The sequence below is a fragment of the Eptesicus fuscus genome, chromosome 12 (assembly GCF_027574615.1).
Source record: "Eptesicus fuscus isolate TK198812 chromosome 12, DD_ASM_mEF_20220401, whole genome shotgun sequence".
Lineage (NCBI taxonomy): Eukaryota > Metazoa > Chordata > Mammalia > Chiroptera > Vespertilionidae > Eptesicus > Eptesicus fuscus.
Window position 1 is genome coordinate 62,970,328 of NC_072484.1, and position 19,372 is coordinate 62,989,699.

The following is a 19,372-nucleotide window of genomic DNA, read 5'->3' on the forward strand; positions in this document are numbered from 1 at the left end:
TACACCCACCCAGAACCCCCTATAACCTCCCAGCCCTTCCAGACTTGCCATTACTGTCTTTGCCTTTGGTCTTCGGAAAGCAGTGCAGAATAGTCACAACCACCCCACACATCATTCACCTCACTCATCCTTGGCCCTTCCCGATCACCTTTTAGCAAAATCAATTACTTGCTGTTCCTTTTGCAATTTGCATTCACATGTTACTGCTAACATAGGACTTCATTCATTCAGCCATTAACAAGCCTTCTAACAGCGGAGGCCTCTCTAGGCCCTAGGAGTAAGTGAACGAATAGCACCCATAGCCCTGATTGCTTAGTGGTGTGTGAGCATCGTCTGTGATCTTGACCTTCACTGCTCCAGGTCTAATACACTGCATCTCAGGCATGGATATGCTGCCTTATCCATAAGGTGTCAATAAATCAGAATGGTTGGGGAGCTTCACTACAGACTATTGGGTGCTATTAGATCATTTTTATTTCATTAGGAGTGATAATGTCACTATAGTGTATATTATATATTTCTCCGGAGATGCAAGTTGAAGGACTTTGTGTGAAGGGGTTCAAATAAAAATATACATAAAAAATAAGCAAATATGTCGGAATGTTAGCAGTGGTTGGATCCAGGCACTGGGTGTAAGGGTGCTCGTGTAATGTCTTTATATTTGAAATTTTTCACAGTAAGAGGTTTTTTTAAAGGTGAATTGACTGGATCCATTTTCTCATCTATCAAATTGGCAGTGGGGCTTAGTCTGACCCGCCTGCTCTAACAGAATACTGTAGACCGGGTGGCCTGCACACAACAGAAATGTATGGCTCACAGTTCTGGAGGCTGACAGTCCAGGCCCAGGTGCCAGCATGGGCGGGGCTGGTGAGGACACTCCTCTGGGTCACAGCTGGCTGTCTCCTCACTGTGTCCCCACGTGGCTGAAGTGCCGCGGACCTCCCTGCAGCCGCCTTTATAAGGTGCTATTCCCATTCCTGAGGGCTCCACCCTCGAGACGTAAGCACCTCCCAAAGGCCAAACCTTCACAACTATGACATTGGGCCTTGGGATTGGAGCGGGAGTGGGGAGCACAAACCTTCAGGCCACAGCAGGGTGTCAGTGGGGGGCAGCTGACACCCCGTGTCCAGCCCTAGTGGCTCTGGGCAGGAAACGCCCCCCAAGAGCCCTGGAGCTGGGCGGTTCCCAGCAGGCCCCTTGGGCTCCAGGATTCTGGGAGGAAATTGCTTTTGGCTCCAACATTCCTGCAAGTCCAATGAGGCCTGTTGGCACCGGGACCCTAACGGGGAAGAAGTGTGTGCTTGTTTCCGTGCGTTCACTGCAGGAGGAGGAAAAGCAGGAGTGGGCACGGGTTAAGTGATCCAGTCCACGTGCTAAAACCAAGCTGAGTGGGGAGAAGTGAGCTTAGGGAGCACGGCTCACCATAGGCGGGCAGCGCTAGGATCCGAGGAGCCAATCACTTGCTTATGTGCGGGAAGTCTGCATCTTTTAAAGCGCTGGAAGTAAGGGTCTGTTCCAATCCTAAACCTGCTCAAGAGACTTCTGCTTCGCTTTTGTAATTAAGGGTTCTATTGGATCCCCGAGAAGCGCCACCCCTACCCGCCTTCTTCAGAGGTCTGAAACATGCGGAACTGTACCTTCCCAAAGGGACATCTGTGCAAGAGGGAGATGGATACCCGCCCCCCCCCCCCCCCCCAAGCCCTGGCTCGGTTCCCTCTTTCATTCCTCACTCTGAGCAAGTCCTTGCCTTCAGCTAAAAGATTGTCAATGAAGCCCAAACGGTTCCGTTACTCCTTCATTCTGAATGCCCTTCTTACTGCCCGGGAATGTCCAGATGCAGCCGGGAGGCGACCTAACGGGAAGGAAGCCAAGGCGCCGCCGGTGTGACCGAGTGTCTGCAGCAAGGTCCTCACCTCTGCAAGGAGCTTAGAACCGCGCGTCCGGGCCCAGCCCCAGCGCTGGCTGGGCGCGGCCTGGGGGTCTCCATTGCGCACGTCCTGCGCCTCACTTTCCCCGCCCGTGGCCGGGGTTTAAACAGCGCCTCCGCCTTCCCACAGCCCAGGCCATTCTGTCGGGGCTGAGGATGTCCTCCACTGCCCCAACCTCCAGAAAGCGCAAGGCAAACAGGCTGACGCGCGACCATCAAGTGGCCCGTGGAGCATCGCGGGTCCAGGGTCGTCGGCGCCGTCCCCTGCGGCGGCCTCGGAGAGCCGCTCCCTGGAGGGGTTGGAAAGGTCCGGGCCCCGGCGCGCTCCCAGATCGCTAAGCTATGACCTTCGGCAGAGGAGAGGCCATTGCCAAGGCCCTCGCCCTCGTGGTCAGACCGAGGCGGGGCGGGGCGGGGCGGGGCGGGCGGCGGCGCTTTAAGAGGCGGCGCGCGCGGGCGGAGGCCGCTGCCCGCCACGGCGCCGAGCGATGGAGATGGCCCGGGACTACGCGGGAGCCCTCATCAGGCGAGTTCCGCAATCGCAGGCTGAGCACCACGCCGGGAGCCCCGCGGCCGGGGCGCCCCGCATCCCGGTGTGCCCCGCAGGCTCCTTTGCCCGGCACCCCGTGAGCCCTCATCCCCTCCCCTCCGCCACCCCTCCCCCCTACAGCCCGTGCGCCCTCATCCCCACGCTCCCCGAGGCCCCGGCTCCCGCGCATTCCCCCACTCCCCTGGCGCCCACGCCGCGGCCAGCTGGGCAGGCGCGCGTCCTCCGCCTCCCGCTGCAAGTGTCAGGTGTGGCCTCCCGAGTGCGCGGGCGTCCGCGGAACAGGTGACAGCGGTCAGTGCGCGGGTGGCCGCATCTCTTGCCTTAGCTGCGGACACAGGTGAGGGCGCCGTCCCGGGGACCCAGGGCAACACTTCCATGGTGCGTGGGGCAGAGCTTCTCGGGGTCCTGCGGTTCGCGACGGGGGCTGGGGCGTGGGGAGAAGCGCCGGCGGGGGCGCTCGGCGGCCTCCGGGCGGCCCAGGCCATGCTGGGGCGAGCGCGGGCTGCGGCTCCCATGGGGGGCGGGGGGCCTGGCTGGGCCCGGGTGCGCCGGAACGCTCGCCCCGCAGCCTCTTGGCCCGGCTCCACTCCTTTCCCTGTCTTGGGTTCATTTCACCTCCGCACATCCTACCCAATCCTTGCTGATAAATCCTAACGATTCTGCGTGGCAGTAACTTCATAAATTCAAAGGAGAGATCGTGTTTCTCCGAAGATCTTTAAAGTGCTTCAGAGAGGATGGAGAAACCCTTTGCCGACGTGAGCAGGCAGGTTTTCAGAGATAATGGATCCCTTTTGTACCGAGGGGTAAGGGCAGGCTGAGGGGAAGGGAAGGGAGAATCGCTCTACAAAACTAGCCTGACCTAGAGGCTCTGAACGTGGGTCCTAACGCAGCTGTGTGTAATACTGACGGTTCGCAAAACAGCTGCCCAGATGTACAGGCCATCAGTCTGCCCTGTGCTGGCCTTCTCTTTTAAAACAAACAAACAAACAAACAAACAACAAAAAAGGAAGTTAAGTGGTGGGATCCCGGGAAGGTGAGACATAGACTTGACCCGTGCATCTTCCCTAACATGGTTTAAGCATGAAGGTAAAGCCCTCTGTCTCTCTCCTGTCTGTCTTCTCTCTCCAGTGCCACCCACCCCACACTCCCACTCCCAGACCTAACAACTGTGAACAGGTTGGAGTGAATCCTCCAAACTTTTCTCCCAGGAACATCCAAACACCCACTCTCCACGTTCCTCGGGGCGCTGAGGAGCTGGTGGGCTGTGTTAGGGATGGGTGAGAGGGCACGGACCCCTCGCTGCTGGCGCTGGCATCGCCTGGGGCAGGCGGAGGAGGCCACACCTGCAGCGCTGAGGCTGGCCCTGCCCTTGCCCCTGACCCCAGCAACAGGGTCCCCAGATCCCAAAATGTATCTGTGTGAGGTTCCCACTGGGTCAAGTGTGTGGTGGCAGCCACTGGCTTATGAAATATTGGCAAATCAACGCGTCAGGAAATAGCTTATCTCCTGAAACAGGTTCCTGCTGAGCTTGGCAAGCTCTCGCTGGGACTGGCTACTTGTTGCCACAGTTCTTGGGAATCAACCTGCTTCCCAAAATCGAGCTACTATGATTCTTTGGAATCGACCTGCTTCCAAACGAAACAGGAAGAAAGCCATCTGCAGTGCTTGTTAAAGGGAACACACTTTTCTTCCTGGCCCTTCTGAGAAAACCACGTCCGGGCTCAAGAGCCACGTGAGCCAGGTGCTGCCACATTTGTGATTACCGTCTCGCAGGACCTCTGCCTCCTCTCGATGCGCCTTCATTTCAACCAGCCGGTAAAGATGTCCTGCTTCTGTCTTTCGTTAGCAACTAGCTGAATTTTGCCAAGGAAGGAAGCTGATCACACCTTCTTCAGAGATCAGCTATGTGTAGGCAGTGGTCAGGTCTTAAGCCAGGCATTATTAGTTCCTTTACCCCCTGCAATCCCTGAGGACCGCCGTCAGAATGAAAGCAGAATGAAGTCTCGGAGCGCACTCTGGACTTCACGGATGTCCGCGGGGTGTGCTGTCCCAGAGAAAGCCGGCCCTGTCTCTGTGCCCTGTCCGTGATAACATTCATGCCAACTCCGACGTTCTTCTGAAGCTGATGTATCATAGTTTGTGCAGCATCGCTGATTTTGTAGCTGTTTTAGGACATCTTTCCTTTCCTTGAACAAGGAGCTCTCTGTCTAGCTGCCATTGCAGTGCAAATTTCTACCACAGTAGTCTCAGGGACAGAAGCAAGGAACCGAGTTTCCTACAGGTACGTTTCTGCAGCTCACGGAGACCTCGCCGGGGCTGACGAAGACGTCCCAGCCGCCTCATTTCTCTGCGTTCCTATGTTTGCCATCAATACCTCCCTTCTTAACACTGGCTTTGGCGGTAGTACTCAGTTGACTTATATCCTTCCCCGGTCTGTGCTTTACTACTTCATATAGGTTCCTCTTTTTCCACCTAGCAGCGAAGTGTGGGGTTCCCTCAGTCATTGTCTCACTCTGAATAGTTCCTGGGCAGTGTCTTACCCTCATCACTGCGGACACCAAATGTTTCTCTCTGGCTGTGAGAAACCTGTTCCTGGGCCTGCCTTCTCCCCCGGCTCTTTCAGGATGAACGGCAATCCACGGGGTGCCATATAAAGACTCTTTCTTGGGGCCTGTGGGGTTTAGCTTTGTTTTACTGGAGTCGAGTTCACATCCACTGTCCGTGTGTTTGTTGCTCTATTTCACACACTTGTGTACGTTGAGGACGCCTCAGTTCCCTTGAGGAAAAACCCAAAGACTCTCTGTTTTCCTCAGAGAAGAAAAGATATGTCCCTTCACAGTTTTCAAGTTTAATTCTATGAAGTCTGGCTTCTCTTACCGACTTGATTTCTCCGAAATGATCTATTTCCTTGAACAGCAAAGCGTATTTCCTTGTGTGTGTGTTTCCTTTTAGTACGCTGTTTCCCTTCCTGCTTCCTATGATTGCCTGCGCTTTCCCGGGAGCTCGAGGTGACTGAGGCGTGCTGTACCTAAAAGCAGAATTCTCAGGCTTCTAGTGCTCCCATTTCAACACTGACACATTAAGAAATTGAGGGGGAGGTGGCAACATATTTTAGGCCTTGTGTTACTGGCCAGTGACGTAAATTATTCTACTGAGAGAGAACCAAAAATGAGTTAGATTAATATACAGGGTGGGGCAAAGGTGGGGTTGTAATTGTTTGTATGGAAAGTAATACAACAATAAATAATAATGCAAGAATACACTGTTTCCCGTGCTCACAACTGTAAACCTACCTTTGCCCCACTCTGAATGTCTTTGCTCATGTGGTAGCTGGTTCGCCCTGCTGTTCATTTAGCTGCAGCAGATAAGCACTCATGTAGTATTTGTTAAATAGGTTGAATGTGTGTAAAATTTCATTTAACCCCTTTTTGCGTTGTACATAAGACAGTCTTGGTTTTTATATAAGTTGGCACATCAAATCACTCACCCAGTTCCTTGAAAAGAAGGGAAGGATTTCATTTTCTTGTCTTCAGACATTTTTTATGTGTGCTCTCTAAGCCTTTTCTCCAACAATGGCCCAGTTCTTGTGTAACAGGTAAGCAGAACAATAGCCTGTATGTTGTTTTAAAAAATCAAGGATGACTATCTTGAGGGCAGTGTGAAGAGGGAGGACCAGACGTGACTGCCAGTTCTTGCCTTGTCAGAAGTTAAAGGACAATAAGAACTCCGTATAATCAGCTGTGCTAGGTCCCCGGAGCATCGGCGCTTACTAAGCTGTGAGCGTTTGTGTCCTATGGGGAGATATGGGACCACAACAACTAGGTCAGTGCTGTTCGTGCCCCCAAGACGTGCCATTGGCCACCAGGGCCTGGACCTGACATTCCAAGACATGAACTTTGCTCTCCCATTTCTCTGATTTTGGCCCAGCCTGTCTTTTACTCCGTGACTAGGTCATGCGCCAGCAGGGGGCGAGGTGCTGTGGGGAAATAAAAAATGTACCAACAGACTCTGGTCTCAGTTGGCATAGATTCTAGAAGGCCTCGTGGGCAATGGCAATGACTTGCCACTTTGGGTGAGAAGAAGCTTGCCGGTGAGGGTCCAGGGTCCCCTCTGCTGTAGGAGGGTTTGTACCTGGCAGGGCAGACACCATGCTGGGAAAGCGCAGCTGGATTTGAAGCCCTGTGCTAGCACTTGCCAATTCTGATCTTACTAATTTCTTTCTTTAAAATATATTTTTATTGATTTCAGAAAGGGGAGAGAGAGAGAGAGAGAGAGAGAGAGAGAGAGAGAGAGAAGCACCAATGATGAGAGGAATCATTGATCAGCTGCCTCCTGCCTAACTTCCCATGGAGATCAAGCCTGCAACCCGGGCATGTGCCCTGACCAGGAATCGAAGCGTGACCCCCTGGTTCATAGGTCAACGCTCAACCACTGAGTCACGCCGGCCGGGCTGATCTTCTTAATTCCTTAATGTCCTGAGCCTCCCTTTTCCTCACCTGTGATGCTTGTCCTGTAGAGTTGTTAGGCAATGTGCTAAGGTATATAGTATTTGGCACAGAGTGGAACTTGTATCTTTCTCTCTCTCCTTCTCATAGGACTTAGCCAGTGAGTTTAAGTTTCAGATGCAACGTTTAGGTTGAGAACAAAGCCAGGCTCTAAATGTAAAGCATACTATGGATCATCCTCGCCGCCCTGCCCACCGGGTCAGCAGGGATGAGACTGTGAGCGAGTCCTCTGTAGCATCAGCTCAGCAGAATGTGGGCATGTTGTTCATCGTGTTGCGTAACCCAGGGACCTGGTTTAACTCCTGAGAATCAGGGCAAAGGTTCAGAGGCTGACGCCAGGCCCACTGCTGCCTGGGTTCCGGCTCTGACTTACTCAGGGTCTCTTGTCCTTCTGGTGGGGAGCCCCCACCGGAGACCCTCACCGGGCACCATCCCTCGCAGTTGCCTCCCTGGAAACAGGATGCAGAGGCTCTGGTGGCCTAAAGGGAAAGGGGCTGAGGGTGTGGACTGGGAACCCCGCCTCCTTCCAGCCATGAAGCAGCTCTTCCTCTCATGCTTCCGACTGATGCTTAGTGCTTGAGGTTTGAAGTTCGGAGAGATGGCGTCCCGCCTCTTTTCCTTTATAACTGGGTGTCCCTGAGAAGCCACTCTGAGCCTCGGTTTTCTCATCTGAGAAGTGGGTAATACTTAGCAGGTGCTCAGATACGAGCACTGCTGAGGCACTAATGTGATGCTGGCTGAATATATTCCAGGCCCGATACTTGCTAATAATCCAGGCTCTTCCCAGAATGCCAGGTTGTCGATGAGGCATCGGGAGGAGGCACAGACACTCCCTCTCAGAGGCCCCTCCTGAAACTGCTGGTAGCAGGAACTTAACTGACAACGTTGGAAAACTGGTTCCTTACGATACAACCAGTTTTTCATAGAGCACATTACTTGGCGCGTCATTGAACTTCCACTTATGCTCATTTACAGAACTTCAGTTTAGACAACATACTACGTAAAAGTTCTATGCCTCGCACTAAGCTGGGTATTATGGGAGATGCAACAAAGAAGGCTTTGTCCATAAAGAAATGCCAATCTAGTTGGGAAAATAAAACACAGATAAATAAATGACTCTGTGTGTGTGTGTGTGTGTGTGTGTGTGTGTGTGTGTCTTTAGAGACTCTGAAAAAGTAATGTCAAATATATTTTTTCATTTTCTTCTCCATTTCCAGGCCCCTGACTTTCATGGGTTCACAAACTAAGAAAGTCCTCCTCACTCCCCTCATGCAGTCCCCTCGCCCCTTCCGAGTCTCCAACCACAACCGAAGCAGCCGGCGGGGAGTGATGGCAAGCAATCTGAAGGATCTGCTCAGCAAGGTACCACCAGCGCTGTGCCTCCCCACCTGTGCTCAGAGGCCCAGGCTCTTGGGTAGTAAGCCAATGCAGAGACGGAAATGTCCATGTCGTGGCCTTGAAAAGCCTAAAGGGGTGGGGGGGGGGGGGGACCATTTCTAAGTGAAAAGGTGAAAGGAAACATTATTGCATCTTTGTACCGTAAGAGATTTAGGCGCAGAGACAAAAACCTTAAAAACAGCCACCAGTGGATAATGTAGCTTTATTGACTTGACAAGAGAAAATACAGGGAGGCAGCAGACTTTGGAAATCTGTTTTTTGTTATAAAAGCCAGGGAAGAATCGTCCTTACTCTAAGTGACCTAGATCACCTAATAAGGAAGATTCGCGTGGAGGCTTAACCTAGACGCCGGCGCCCATGCAAAGGAGAAAAGCATGCAACGTGCAGGCTCTGACTAAGCGACATTCAGATATGCCACACAAGACCCACGCTCCTTAAATACCACAAGGTTCTTCTTTTTATTGGTCAAAATAAGTAGGCAGTTTTAGAAACTGTAAATATTACTAAATGTAATCATGTATCTCATGTCATTGAAATCTCTGAAGAGGATAGTTCCCTGAAAAAATCTTAACTTTTTTTTTTCCCAAGCCAGGACTGAATCATAGACCCCCATTAAGGTCTATCGTGACCATTAACATTTTATCAAAAGCAGCCAGCTCTGCTGAAACTGTCATGTAAGCCAGGGCTGTGAGTGGTCAAAACGGAGTCCCCCGCTCATTCCGTGTCTCTGATGCGTTGCCCACGCAGACCCTGGACGCCCTGCTCATCACCAGCGGGCTGGTCACTCTGGTGCTGGAGGAGGACGGCACCGTGGTGGACACGGAAGAGTTTTTTCAGACCTTAGGAGATAACACACACTTCATGATCTTGGAGAAAGGCCAGAAGTGGACACCGGTAAGCAAGCGCACTCTCATCCAGCTACTGGGTAGACTTCTTACCCACGAAAGTGAATTCCCTACTTTGGTGTTGATTTGCCCACTTTTAAGATAGATCCTTTCTATTCCCCTAATAACTGGATCTACTGCCCTTGAAGGGATTCTTATAAATATTTCTAGGAAATATAGCATCTCTGTGAACATGGGCTGTTTGACTTAAAGCAAATAATACTGAGGGACAAGCTTTGGGCAGCAAGTAGCTTATGATCCTACTAGAGGCCCGGTGCATGAATTCATTCATGCACCAGTGGGGTCCCTCGGCCTGGCCTGCACCTCTTGCAATCCAGGACCCCTCGGGGATGTCAGACTGCCGGTTTCTGCCTGATCCCCGCAGCGGCTGGCCTGTCTTGCCCAGTCCTGATCGGGGCCCAGGAGGGGCCACAGAAGGGCTCCAGGGCATGTCCGGTCCATCTCAATTCGTGCACTGGGCCAGTTTCAGCCTGATCCTCACAGGCCAGGCTAAGGGACCCCACCACTGTACAAATCCTTGCACTGGGCCTCTAGTATATATATAAGATCTTTGGTTAATCTCTTCCTGCCCTCCCCATTTCCCCTTCCCTCTGAGATTCATAAGTCTGTTCCATGTTTCCATGCCTGTGCATTGAGTGTCTGCCCCCTGGTGGTCAGTGCACATCATAGCTACTGGTTGAATGGTTGAATGGTCGAATGGTCATTTGGTCACTTAGGCTTTTATATATATAGATTAAAGCCTGTAGATATGACCCAGTGACCATTCACTGTCTCTCTCCTTAGGAGGCCAGCAAGCCAATGAAATTAGGTAGGGGTGTGTGTGTGTGTGTGTGTGTGTGTCTACAGTGATTTAGAAAAGTTAAGATATAGAATCAAGTTTTCTATTTCTGAGAAAACTATAGATTATATATATATTGGAAAAGCCTCCCACTAGAAATGTAAAGCAAATATGAAAACATCTTCTTTTTTTTTTTTAAATGATTCCAATGAAATTAATTTACCTCAAACATAACCCAACTATTTCTACTAAGAAGGCTTCACATTTTAAATATATTTTATTGATTTTCTACAGAGAGGAAAGGAGAGGGACAGAGAGCTAGAAACATCGATGAGAGAGAAACATCGACCAGCTGCCTCTTGCACACCCCCCACTGGGGATGTGCCCACAACCAATGTACATGCCCTTGACTGGAATCGAACCTGGGACCCTTCAGTCCGCAGACTGACGCTCTATCCACTGAGCCAAACCGGTTTCGGCTGAAAACATCTTCTTATATGACTAAATGTCCTTCAAGAAAGGGACATCCTCCGAGGCCACATTTTTTATGGGAGCCAGAATCCAGAAAGGAAAGCAAACACTGAAGCTGGCTCTCCCCTGCAGGCGTCTCACCTGTGGGCCTCCGCTGACCTCAGTGACTCAGGGCTTCGGTTTGATGGCTGCTGAGAGGACAGGAAACAAAGTCTTGGGGGGTAACAGAAAGGGAGTCAGGTTAGAGACACCCACATAAAGCAGAGAATGTAACGGTTTCTCCTGAGAGTCTGGTAGACAGCTGTCCTTACTGCTTATAGGGACTATTGATTCTAAAATCACCCAAGCCAAAAGTTTCGTTTACAGAGACCCAGGGAGGAAGCATCAGAGGGAGGAGTTTACTCATTAAATTCTCTTCATTCAAACAGCCTCTCCCAGCCGTCCTAGTGATCCGGGTTGCTGTGTCCCATGTAACCAGCAGGAGCAAATAGGCTCAGAATGGACATTGACCTAGGCCAGTGGTCGGCAAACTCATTAGTCAACAGAGCGGCAAACGGCGGCTCGCGAGCTGCATGTGGCTTGCGAGCCGCAGTTTGCCGACCACTGATCTAGGCCACAGGGAATCTTTGTTCCTAAAGTTCCAACAAACATGAATTTACAATAAAACATAAGGACTCCAGGCACTAAATATGAGAGGAAGCAGAAATAACAAAGTCAGGCCTGCAAAACCTCAGATGTGGGATCATCAGAGACACTGTAAAATAGCTATACTTAAAATGTTCAAAAAGATATAAAAAGTAATCTAAAGTAGTAAGGAACAAGAAGAAATTTTTAAAAACTAGATAGACTTGGAAGAATAAATACAATTTCTAGAAACAAAAAAGATAGCAATTCAAGTAAATGAAAACTCAGGCAGGACTGTAGATGATGATAAAAGACCTGGAAGATATGCCTACAGAAGGTGCCTATGATGTAACACAAAGAGAGTGGAAAGCTGGAAAGCAGCTGGAGATGTGACTGAGAAGATCTAATATATGCCTATTTGGCACTCTCGGTGTGATATTTTTTTAAAAACAAAACACAATAGACAAACGATTTTTTAAAAATGATAAATTCAACTCCGTCCAGAATTCTTTTTATCAAAAGGTACTATCAAGGAAGCAAAACAATAAGCCACAAGTGGGGGAAAGGTGTTTCCAGATAACCCGACAAAGGATTAGTGTTCCACAAATATAAAGGACTCACACAAATCAATAATGGAAACAATAGACAATCCAATAGAAAAATGGGCAAAAACAGGGACAGGCATCTGCACAATAAATGGACAACAGAACACAGGGGAAATATGCAACCTCATTGGTGACTAGGAAAACCTAAGTTAAGAGCACCATAAGGTACTTTTTTACACCATTATTAGATTTGGTATTGTTAGGCTTTGAAACCTTTCCCGTTTTTAAGATATGGGACAATGAACTCTCTTATGCTCCCACCAACTACTATTTAAAACAACTTGCCTTTATCCCATGGAGTTGAACTGAGTAAGTCCATTCCTAGACATATACCCAGCACAGGATACCCAGCCATGTGCTTCCATGTAAATACACTGAAATAAACACCCTGTTGGCCCAGCCGGCATGGTTCAGTGGTTAGCGTCAATCAATGATTCAGGAGGTCACAGTTCGATTCCTGGTCAAGGCACATGCTTGGGTTTTGAGCTCGATCCCCAGCGTGCAGGAGGCAACCATTCAATGATTCTCTCTCATCATTGATGTTTCTATCTCTCTCCCTCTCCCTTTATCTCTGAAATCAATAAAAAATATTTTTAAAAATAAATAAAAATAACACATTGTTGTGTAATCATCAGATGGAATACTCCTCTGCTGTGAAAATGCATGAAGTGCAGCTACAGACATCTATGTGGACAAATCGCATCAACTATGTTGAGTGGAAACATGGCAGAATACTTCATTAAGCAAGTGGTCCTCAAACTTTATCTTTCCTTCCACTCTTAAAAATTAATGAAGACCCAAATAGCTTTATTTCTTCTATCAATAGAACCTTTAGATACTCATCCATCAGGGGTTCTCGACTGGGGAGTATGTTGCCGCTCAGGGGACATTAGGAAAAGTCTGAAAACTCTTTTGGTGTTTACGACTGGGCAGTGGTATACTACTGGCATCTAGTGGGTAGAGACTAGCGATGAGGCTAAATATTCTACAATGCACAGGACAGCCTCTTCGATGAAGCCCCGGAGTGGGTAATTGCTGGGATGCCAAGCAAAGTACAGGGCGGTGATAGAGTGTATTGGAGACAAATAATGATGGTTCAAGGAGAGGCCTGAAGCCGTCTCGGTCTAGTAGTGGCCTGGGTGACGTGTGAGCTTGGGTTGGAGTCTTCTCTTTCTTCTTCTTTTTCTTCTTTTTTTAATATAGATTATATGGTTTCATCTCTTTTTTTTAAAGCATAATTCTTTTTTAATATATATTTTTTGATTTCAGAGAGGAAGGGAGAGGGAGAGAGATAGAAACATCAATGATAAGAGAGAATCATTGATCAGGCTGCCTCCTGCATGCCCCCCACTGGGGATCCAGCCCACAACCCAGTCATATGCCCTGATGGGCAATTGAACAGGTGACCTCCTGGTTCATAGGTCAGTGCTCAACCACTGAGCCACGCTGGCTGGGCTGGAGCCTTTACTTGACTTCCACTTTCCATCCATCTTCTCTCAGGGTGGAAATGTGCACCTCCAGCCAATTATAGATCCTGCCCCATTTGGAAATGTGTGTTTTTAACCAGTGAGGCCAATAGAACTTCCAGCCCAGAAATAGCCGCCAGGGGTCTCCGTTCTTCAGTCTAAATGCCTAAAGCCTGTGAGGAAGCAGCTGCTTAAAGCACGCTCAGGAAGAGGGCAGCGGGGCAGTCATTTCCTCCTTCCTCGGTCAGCAGCACAGAGCTCCACAGGCCCCGGGTGAGGTCACACGCGGACTAGCTTTGTGAGCACATCTTGGTTTTGATTTAAGGTCAAGACTCAAGGAAGACATTTAGGGAAAGTAAGATAAAACCTTCCATACAGCAGAAAGGGACACAAGGCAATAAAAAAAGAGTTGTGGCAGGATTATAGATGAAAACTCCTTTTGATTCTGTAATCTTGGGGGGTTTTTTTGTGTGTGTGTTTTTAATATATTTTATTGATTTTTTTTCAGAGAGGAAGAGAGAGGGATAGAGAGTTAGAAATATCGATCAGCTGCCTCTTGCACACCCCCTACTGGGTATGTGCCCGCAACCAAGGTACATGCCCTTGACCGGAATTGAACCTGGGACCCTTGAGTCCGCAGGCCAACGCTCTATCCACTGAGCCAAACCGGTTTTGGCTGTAATCTTGGTTTTTTAAAATGTTTCCTAAATGATGGAGACTTTGCACCCCCTAAAGTAAAGAGGCTGCAGGGCCTCTTGGGCCTGAAACATTGGACAACAACCAGGATCTCTCCCTGTGTGTGTTCTGTGTGGGAGGAAAGAGTGGCTCCAGCATGAAGGGTTTGAGTACTTCAAGGAGAACTGGTTTTAACTTCAAATATAGTAGATTATTGTCATTATGAACTTAACAGTCATAGCCTCAACTACTCCCAACCCCAGAGGGTCACGCGACTTGGTAACTCTATTGATTTATGTACATTTGAATCCTAAACCCTGCAAGAACCATGTGAGGGGCAAACCCACAGGAAGAGTAGCCCCTGAGTCTGGCACTTGTCCCCCGGGACAGCTCTGTTCTCTTGTTTTGTTTTGTTTTGTTTTGTTTTGTTTTGTTTTGTTTTGTTTTGTTTCAAAGCTCTTGGTGAGGAAGATTCTATTGCAGTGCTGTTTATAAACACTTTCTCCTCCCGACCTGAAGGGTCTATGATGTTTCGGGGAGACTGCGCGTGGATACTGTAACCAAACAGCGTTCCCCAGGAAGTCAGGGTTCACCCAGGGCAGTTACTAGAAAAGAGGGGGCACCCTAGGAAAGTTCTCACACTGCCCCTTGCGGTAGCCATGTGATTCTGAGACTCTCTGCCCAGAAGCCTCTTATCAAATGGAAATAAGGCTGCCTGCTTCTCTTTGAACAGACTGTGTCATAGTCATGAGACTGTCCATGTCAATCAAGTAACTGTGGTCACCCTCAGTGACGAGTGTGAGTGCCTCTCAACACCATGTGCCAACAGCACAGCCATTCATTAATGTCTGGGTCCTGACACCAAGGCCCCACCGCCGAATCACAGTCATCCGGAGCCACTAATCTCGGCGGATTCAGGAAGGATACTTCCTTTCGGGTGTGGACCTGGTAGCCACATAAGCATTTTGCTCTGCTAAAAAACATTCCTCAAATAATCAGCAGCTTAGTCACCACCAGATTTTAAACCAACAGAGTGGAAACCAGCATAAAGCCAGAAGTACAGGACGTGCATGTCACAGTGGGATGCTCCTTACACGTCTTCCTCCCTTACTGTCTAGAGTACTAACTACATCGCCGCCCGCCAGCAACCGAAGAAATCAGGAATAGCAAGGGTCACCTTCGACTTGTACAAGCTGAGTCCCAAGGATTTCATCGGCTGCCTCAACGTGAAGGCCACCATGTATGAGATGTACTCGGTGTCCTACGACTTCCGGTGTACAGGGCTCAAGGCCCTGGTGAGGTAACAGACTTCGGGGTCAACTGAGGGGTCTGGAAACTGCACGTGGCTCGGTCCACGCCACCTGTCCCCAGGCGGCCTGTCCCCCGCTTGCTCCTCTACACTCCCAGGCCCCGCCCCTCGGAGGCCCTAACCGGGCTGTACCCGTTGAAGTTCACGCTAACTCACATTGTCACGCAGCAGTTTAAATCTCACCCCCCTGCTCACCCCCTCCCCTTCGCACACCCAAGGCCTCCAGAATAAGCAAGTGGCTGAAGGGTAGGACGTAAGTGTACTCCCAGGAGCACAGTCTACCTACTCAGCTCTTTCTAGCCGCTGAACAACATTTGGAAGTGGCTAGTGGAAGGGTAGTCCCAGTCAGTGTCATCAGCGTCCCCTGGGAGCTCACCAGAAATGCAGAGTGCCAGGTCCTGCTCGGACCTCCCGGGTCCTGTATGTTAGCTAGCCCAGGCAGGATGGGGGGGGGGGGGTGCGGGAGGGTGGAGTGAGCATTGCCTACTCTGGGGGAAAGGGGTTGTGAAAAATTCCCACTCCATCTGTTCTGGCTCAGACCTCCAAGCCTGACGCGTGTCCTTGCCCCTTCTGTTGCAGAAGCATGCTGCGGTTCCTGTCCCACGCTGCCCAGGTGGCCGGGCACTTCCTCATCTACGCAGGCAAGCACATGCTCCAAGTGCTGGGCGACACAGAAGAGCAGACTTCTCCCGGGTTGCGCTCCAGGCATAAATTCACCATTGGGTAGGGCTGCCGTTTGAGGAGCTCAGCCGGCCTTGACAAATGACGAATTTTGAAGATGCTTATGTTCACTTATGCATTATTCACACATGTACTTGTAGGCTGTCCATCACTTCTGCTCTGGAGGGGTACCCAGGTGGAAGGAAAGGGGCCATGCAGCAGGACGCCCGGAGGAGGAGGGAAGGTGTAGGTGCCCCGTGTGGGGAGGAAGGGACCCAAGAGCAGGAATGTCTTGGGTGGCTAACGAGCAACACCCCGTGCATTAGGCCCCTTTGACTCCTCACTTCCTGCAATAAACCAATCACAAGAGTTACTTTTAATGTGTACAATACTTTCTGGTGTCTCTTTCACCTTCCAAAAAAATAAAACTTTCATTTAGAAGCAAAACTCAGCCACAAATCTTTTGCTAACAGATATAACCACTGTTTTTGGGGCGGGGGGAGGGGTTAATCCTCACTGGAGGATACTTTTTCCATTGATTTTAGAGAGAGTGGAAGGGAGGGGGATAGGGAAGAGAGGAAAGAGAGAGAGAGAGAAACATTGATGTGAGAGAGCCACATCAATTGGTTGCCTCTTCCACGTGCCCCAACCAGGACAGGGGACCTGCAACCCAGGTACAGGCCCTGGACCAAATCGAACCCTTCACCCTTCGATTCTCAGGCTGATGCTCTAACCACTGAGTCACGCCAGCCAAGACAATGTAATCACCTTAAAAAAAATACTGTATATGTATTTTTATTGATTTCAGAGAGGAAGGGAGAGGGCGATAGAAACATCAATGAGAATCATTGATCAGCTGCCTCCTGCACACCCCCTACTGGGGATCAAGCCCACAACTCGTGCAAGTGCCCTGACCAGGAATCGAACCTCCTGGTTCATAGGTCAACACTCAACCACAGAACCACACTGGCCGGGCAATATCACTTTTAAGTCTTTATTAGTACTTGGTGCAGCAGAACAACGAGCTGGTAAATGTTACTGTGGGTGTGTGATTTTTAATGAGGGTCCTGAGTGAGCTCAAAGGGACCCAAAAGCTTAAGGATGGTCTTCAAGCAGCACTTTCAGCCTTTTTCTTAAACAAAAAACCAACAAACAAAAACAACTTCCCACCTAGACCTGATGTACGGTGCTAGCGGATCATGTCTTCACTCCCTAATGTCACCTGTGTTCTCAGCTGGGACCCTCGATTACAAGTGACAGAACTCTGACTGGGGCTGCCCTAAACCCGAGGCAGCCAGGAGAGCAGCGCCCCGAGCTGCAGGCACAGCCACCCCGGGCACTCACACAGGGTGGCAGGAATCTCTTCCTCCCCGTCCCCTGAGCTGGCCCTCCTCACGTGGAAGCAAGAAGTCCGCTCCCACTCCGGGGCAGGACGTCCTGGGCTGCGGTCAGGGGACCCTGCAGGGCCCCTCACTGCAGACACTGCAGCTGGTGGCACACCGGGACGCACACCCGATCCTGCAGACAGGGAAGGCCAGCCCCAACCACAGGGGGCTCCCCAAGGAAATGGGGGTGCTGCTACTAGAATAAGGGTAGCAGATGCTAGGAAACAAATCTACCCCTGCTCAGATTTGTGGGTTTCCTATTAAGAAATGTTGCCACAGGCCTGCGGGTGTGGCTCAGTGGTTGAGCATCGACCAACCTATGAACCAGGAGGTCACAGTTCCATTCCCAGTCAGGGCACATGATGGGGTTGCGGGCTCGATCCCCAGTAGGGGGCGTGCAGGAGGCAGCGGATCCATGCTTCTCCCATCGTTGATGTTTCTCTCTCTCTCTCCTCTCCCTTCCTCTCTGAAATCAGTTAAAAAGCACATTTTTAAAATGTTGCCACAATACCTTTCTCCTTTGCTGGCTGACAGCTCCGACACAGTAAAGACACTACAGGCTGTCCCGGAACCCTAGGGGTTCCCTGCACCCCGAACCATTTCTGCGGCTCCCGCCCCCTGTCACACCTTCCCCAGTGAGCCTAGCTGGTTCCTCCCTGCAAACACCGCCCAGAGCCCCCCTGCGTCCCGGCTCGCGTCCACCCCAGTCCCGGGCCGGCTCAGTGCAAACTGCCTGCAGGGAGCAGAGGCCGGGACACGGCGGCCCGCGGGCGGGGGCGGCGCGGGGAACGGCCGAGGCCAAGGCCGGCCCGCGCTGTGGGCCCGGGGCGGTGCCCGCGCGGCTCCCAGGCGCCCTGTGTGCAGCGGTGGCTGTATAAGGAGCCCCGCGGGGAGCCCGCCCCGGAGCGGGGCCGAGCCTGGGCCTCGGCGCCCCAGCCGCGCGCACAGCGGGCGGGGCCTCCCGCGGCTCCGCTGGCGTCACTTCCCCGGGAGCCGCATCCCGGACCGCGACCGCCCGGCTTCCAAAAAAGGAGTTTTCCCCGAACGGCCCGTCCCTGACTCACCGCCGCGCTCCCTCGGCGCCTCCTCTTCCTCGCGGTGTCCGGGGGGGCCCCCAGGCCCGCCTTAAGGGGGGCGGAGTGAAAGGAGCATCTCTCCTCGTCAGGGGCAACTAGTTCAGAAGGACTCTTCCCATCGGAGTTCCTGAGCTCGAGCCAGCCGGGGGGGGGGGGGGGGGGGGAAAGGGGGGGGCCCCTCCAGAACTCTGAAAAGCTCGCGGGGGCGCCCGGCTCCCGGGCACAGGCCCAGCGGGGAAAGGACGCGAAGGCTGCTTCTGCCGACACCAAAGGCTTTGGGGAGCCCTTCCGAGGCCTCGGACGGGAGGAAACGGGCAGAACTGAAACCTGCCGACAGGTGCTGCTCCCTCCCGCCGCTGGTTCGGATTAGGCGCCGTGCATTCCAAACGTGACGCTTTCTGGTGCTAATCTTAGCTTCCCTGGGACCCACATTTAGCCCACCAGCTCAGAGGAAGGCGGGGCCCGTGGCTGGCGGGGCGGGGTTTGGGGGGGGCGGGGGAGCGGGGGGCGGGGCTGGCTTCAGCTGCAGTCTCACCAGCTGTGCAGCCAAGGGCAGCCAGGCGGACTCCGAGGAGAAGGCGCTGGGGGTGTTAGGTGTCACCAATAGCTGAGTCCTCGGCTGAGTCCGTGCTGGTCAGCATGTGTCCCTATCCAGGGTTCAGGGTCTTTCTGTGGGCCCTCGTTCCAGAGGCCAAGTTCCAGAGCTCCACTCCACTGACTTCTGGGATCGTCATTCAGAAAACACGAAATGGTTCCTATGAGCTCAGTGTTCGTGACCCTTCCGGGTCTGGGTGCGCCCTGATGTTTCCTGGTTCTAGATTCAGGGTCAGTTTCTTTCGTGAGCAGGGCACCGAGGACTGCCCTGGCAAGAGCTAAGGGTGTTGTTAGAATGGGATCTTCTAAAAGCCATTACCTGCCCTGGCTGGTTTGGCTCAGTGGAGAGAGCGTCAGCCTGTGGACTGAAGGGTCTCAGATTTGATTCCGGTCAAGGGCACATGCCCAGGCTGCGGGGCTTGATCCCCAGTGGGGGCGTGCAGG

General features: G+C 51.6%; 1 protein-coding gene across 1 annotated transcript; it reads left to right on the top strand.

The window, feature by feature from the left end:
- The first annotated feature begins 2,376 nt into the window (after window positions 1–2,376).
- On the top strand, window positions 2,377–16,243 carry CIDEA (cell death inducing DFFA like effector a). Its single transcript, XM_008161371.3, has 5 exons — window positions 2,377–2,453; window positions 8,200–8,344; window positions 9,128–9,274; window positions 15,023–15,204; window positions 15,793–16,243. The coding sequence occupies exons 1-5, from the start codon at window positions 2,416–2,418 to the stop codon at window positions 15,938–15,940; spliced, it is 660 nt and encodes a 219-aa protein (XP_008159593.1). The 5' UTR covers window positions 2,377–2,415; the 3' UTR covers window positions 15,941–16,243.
- The last annotated feature ends 3,129 nt before the right edge of the window (window positions 16,244–19,372 follow it).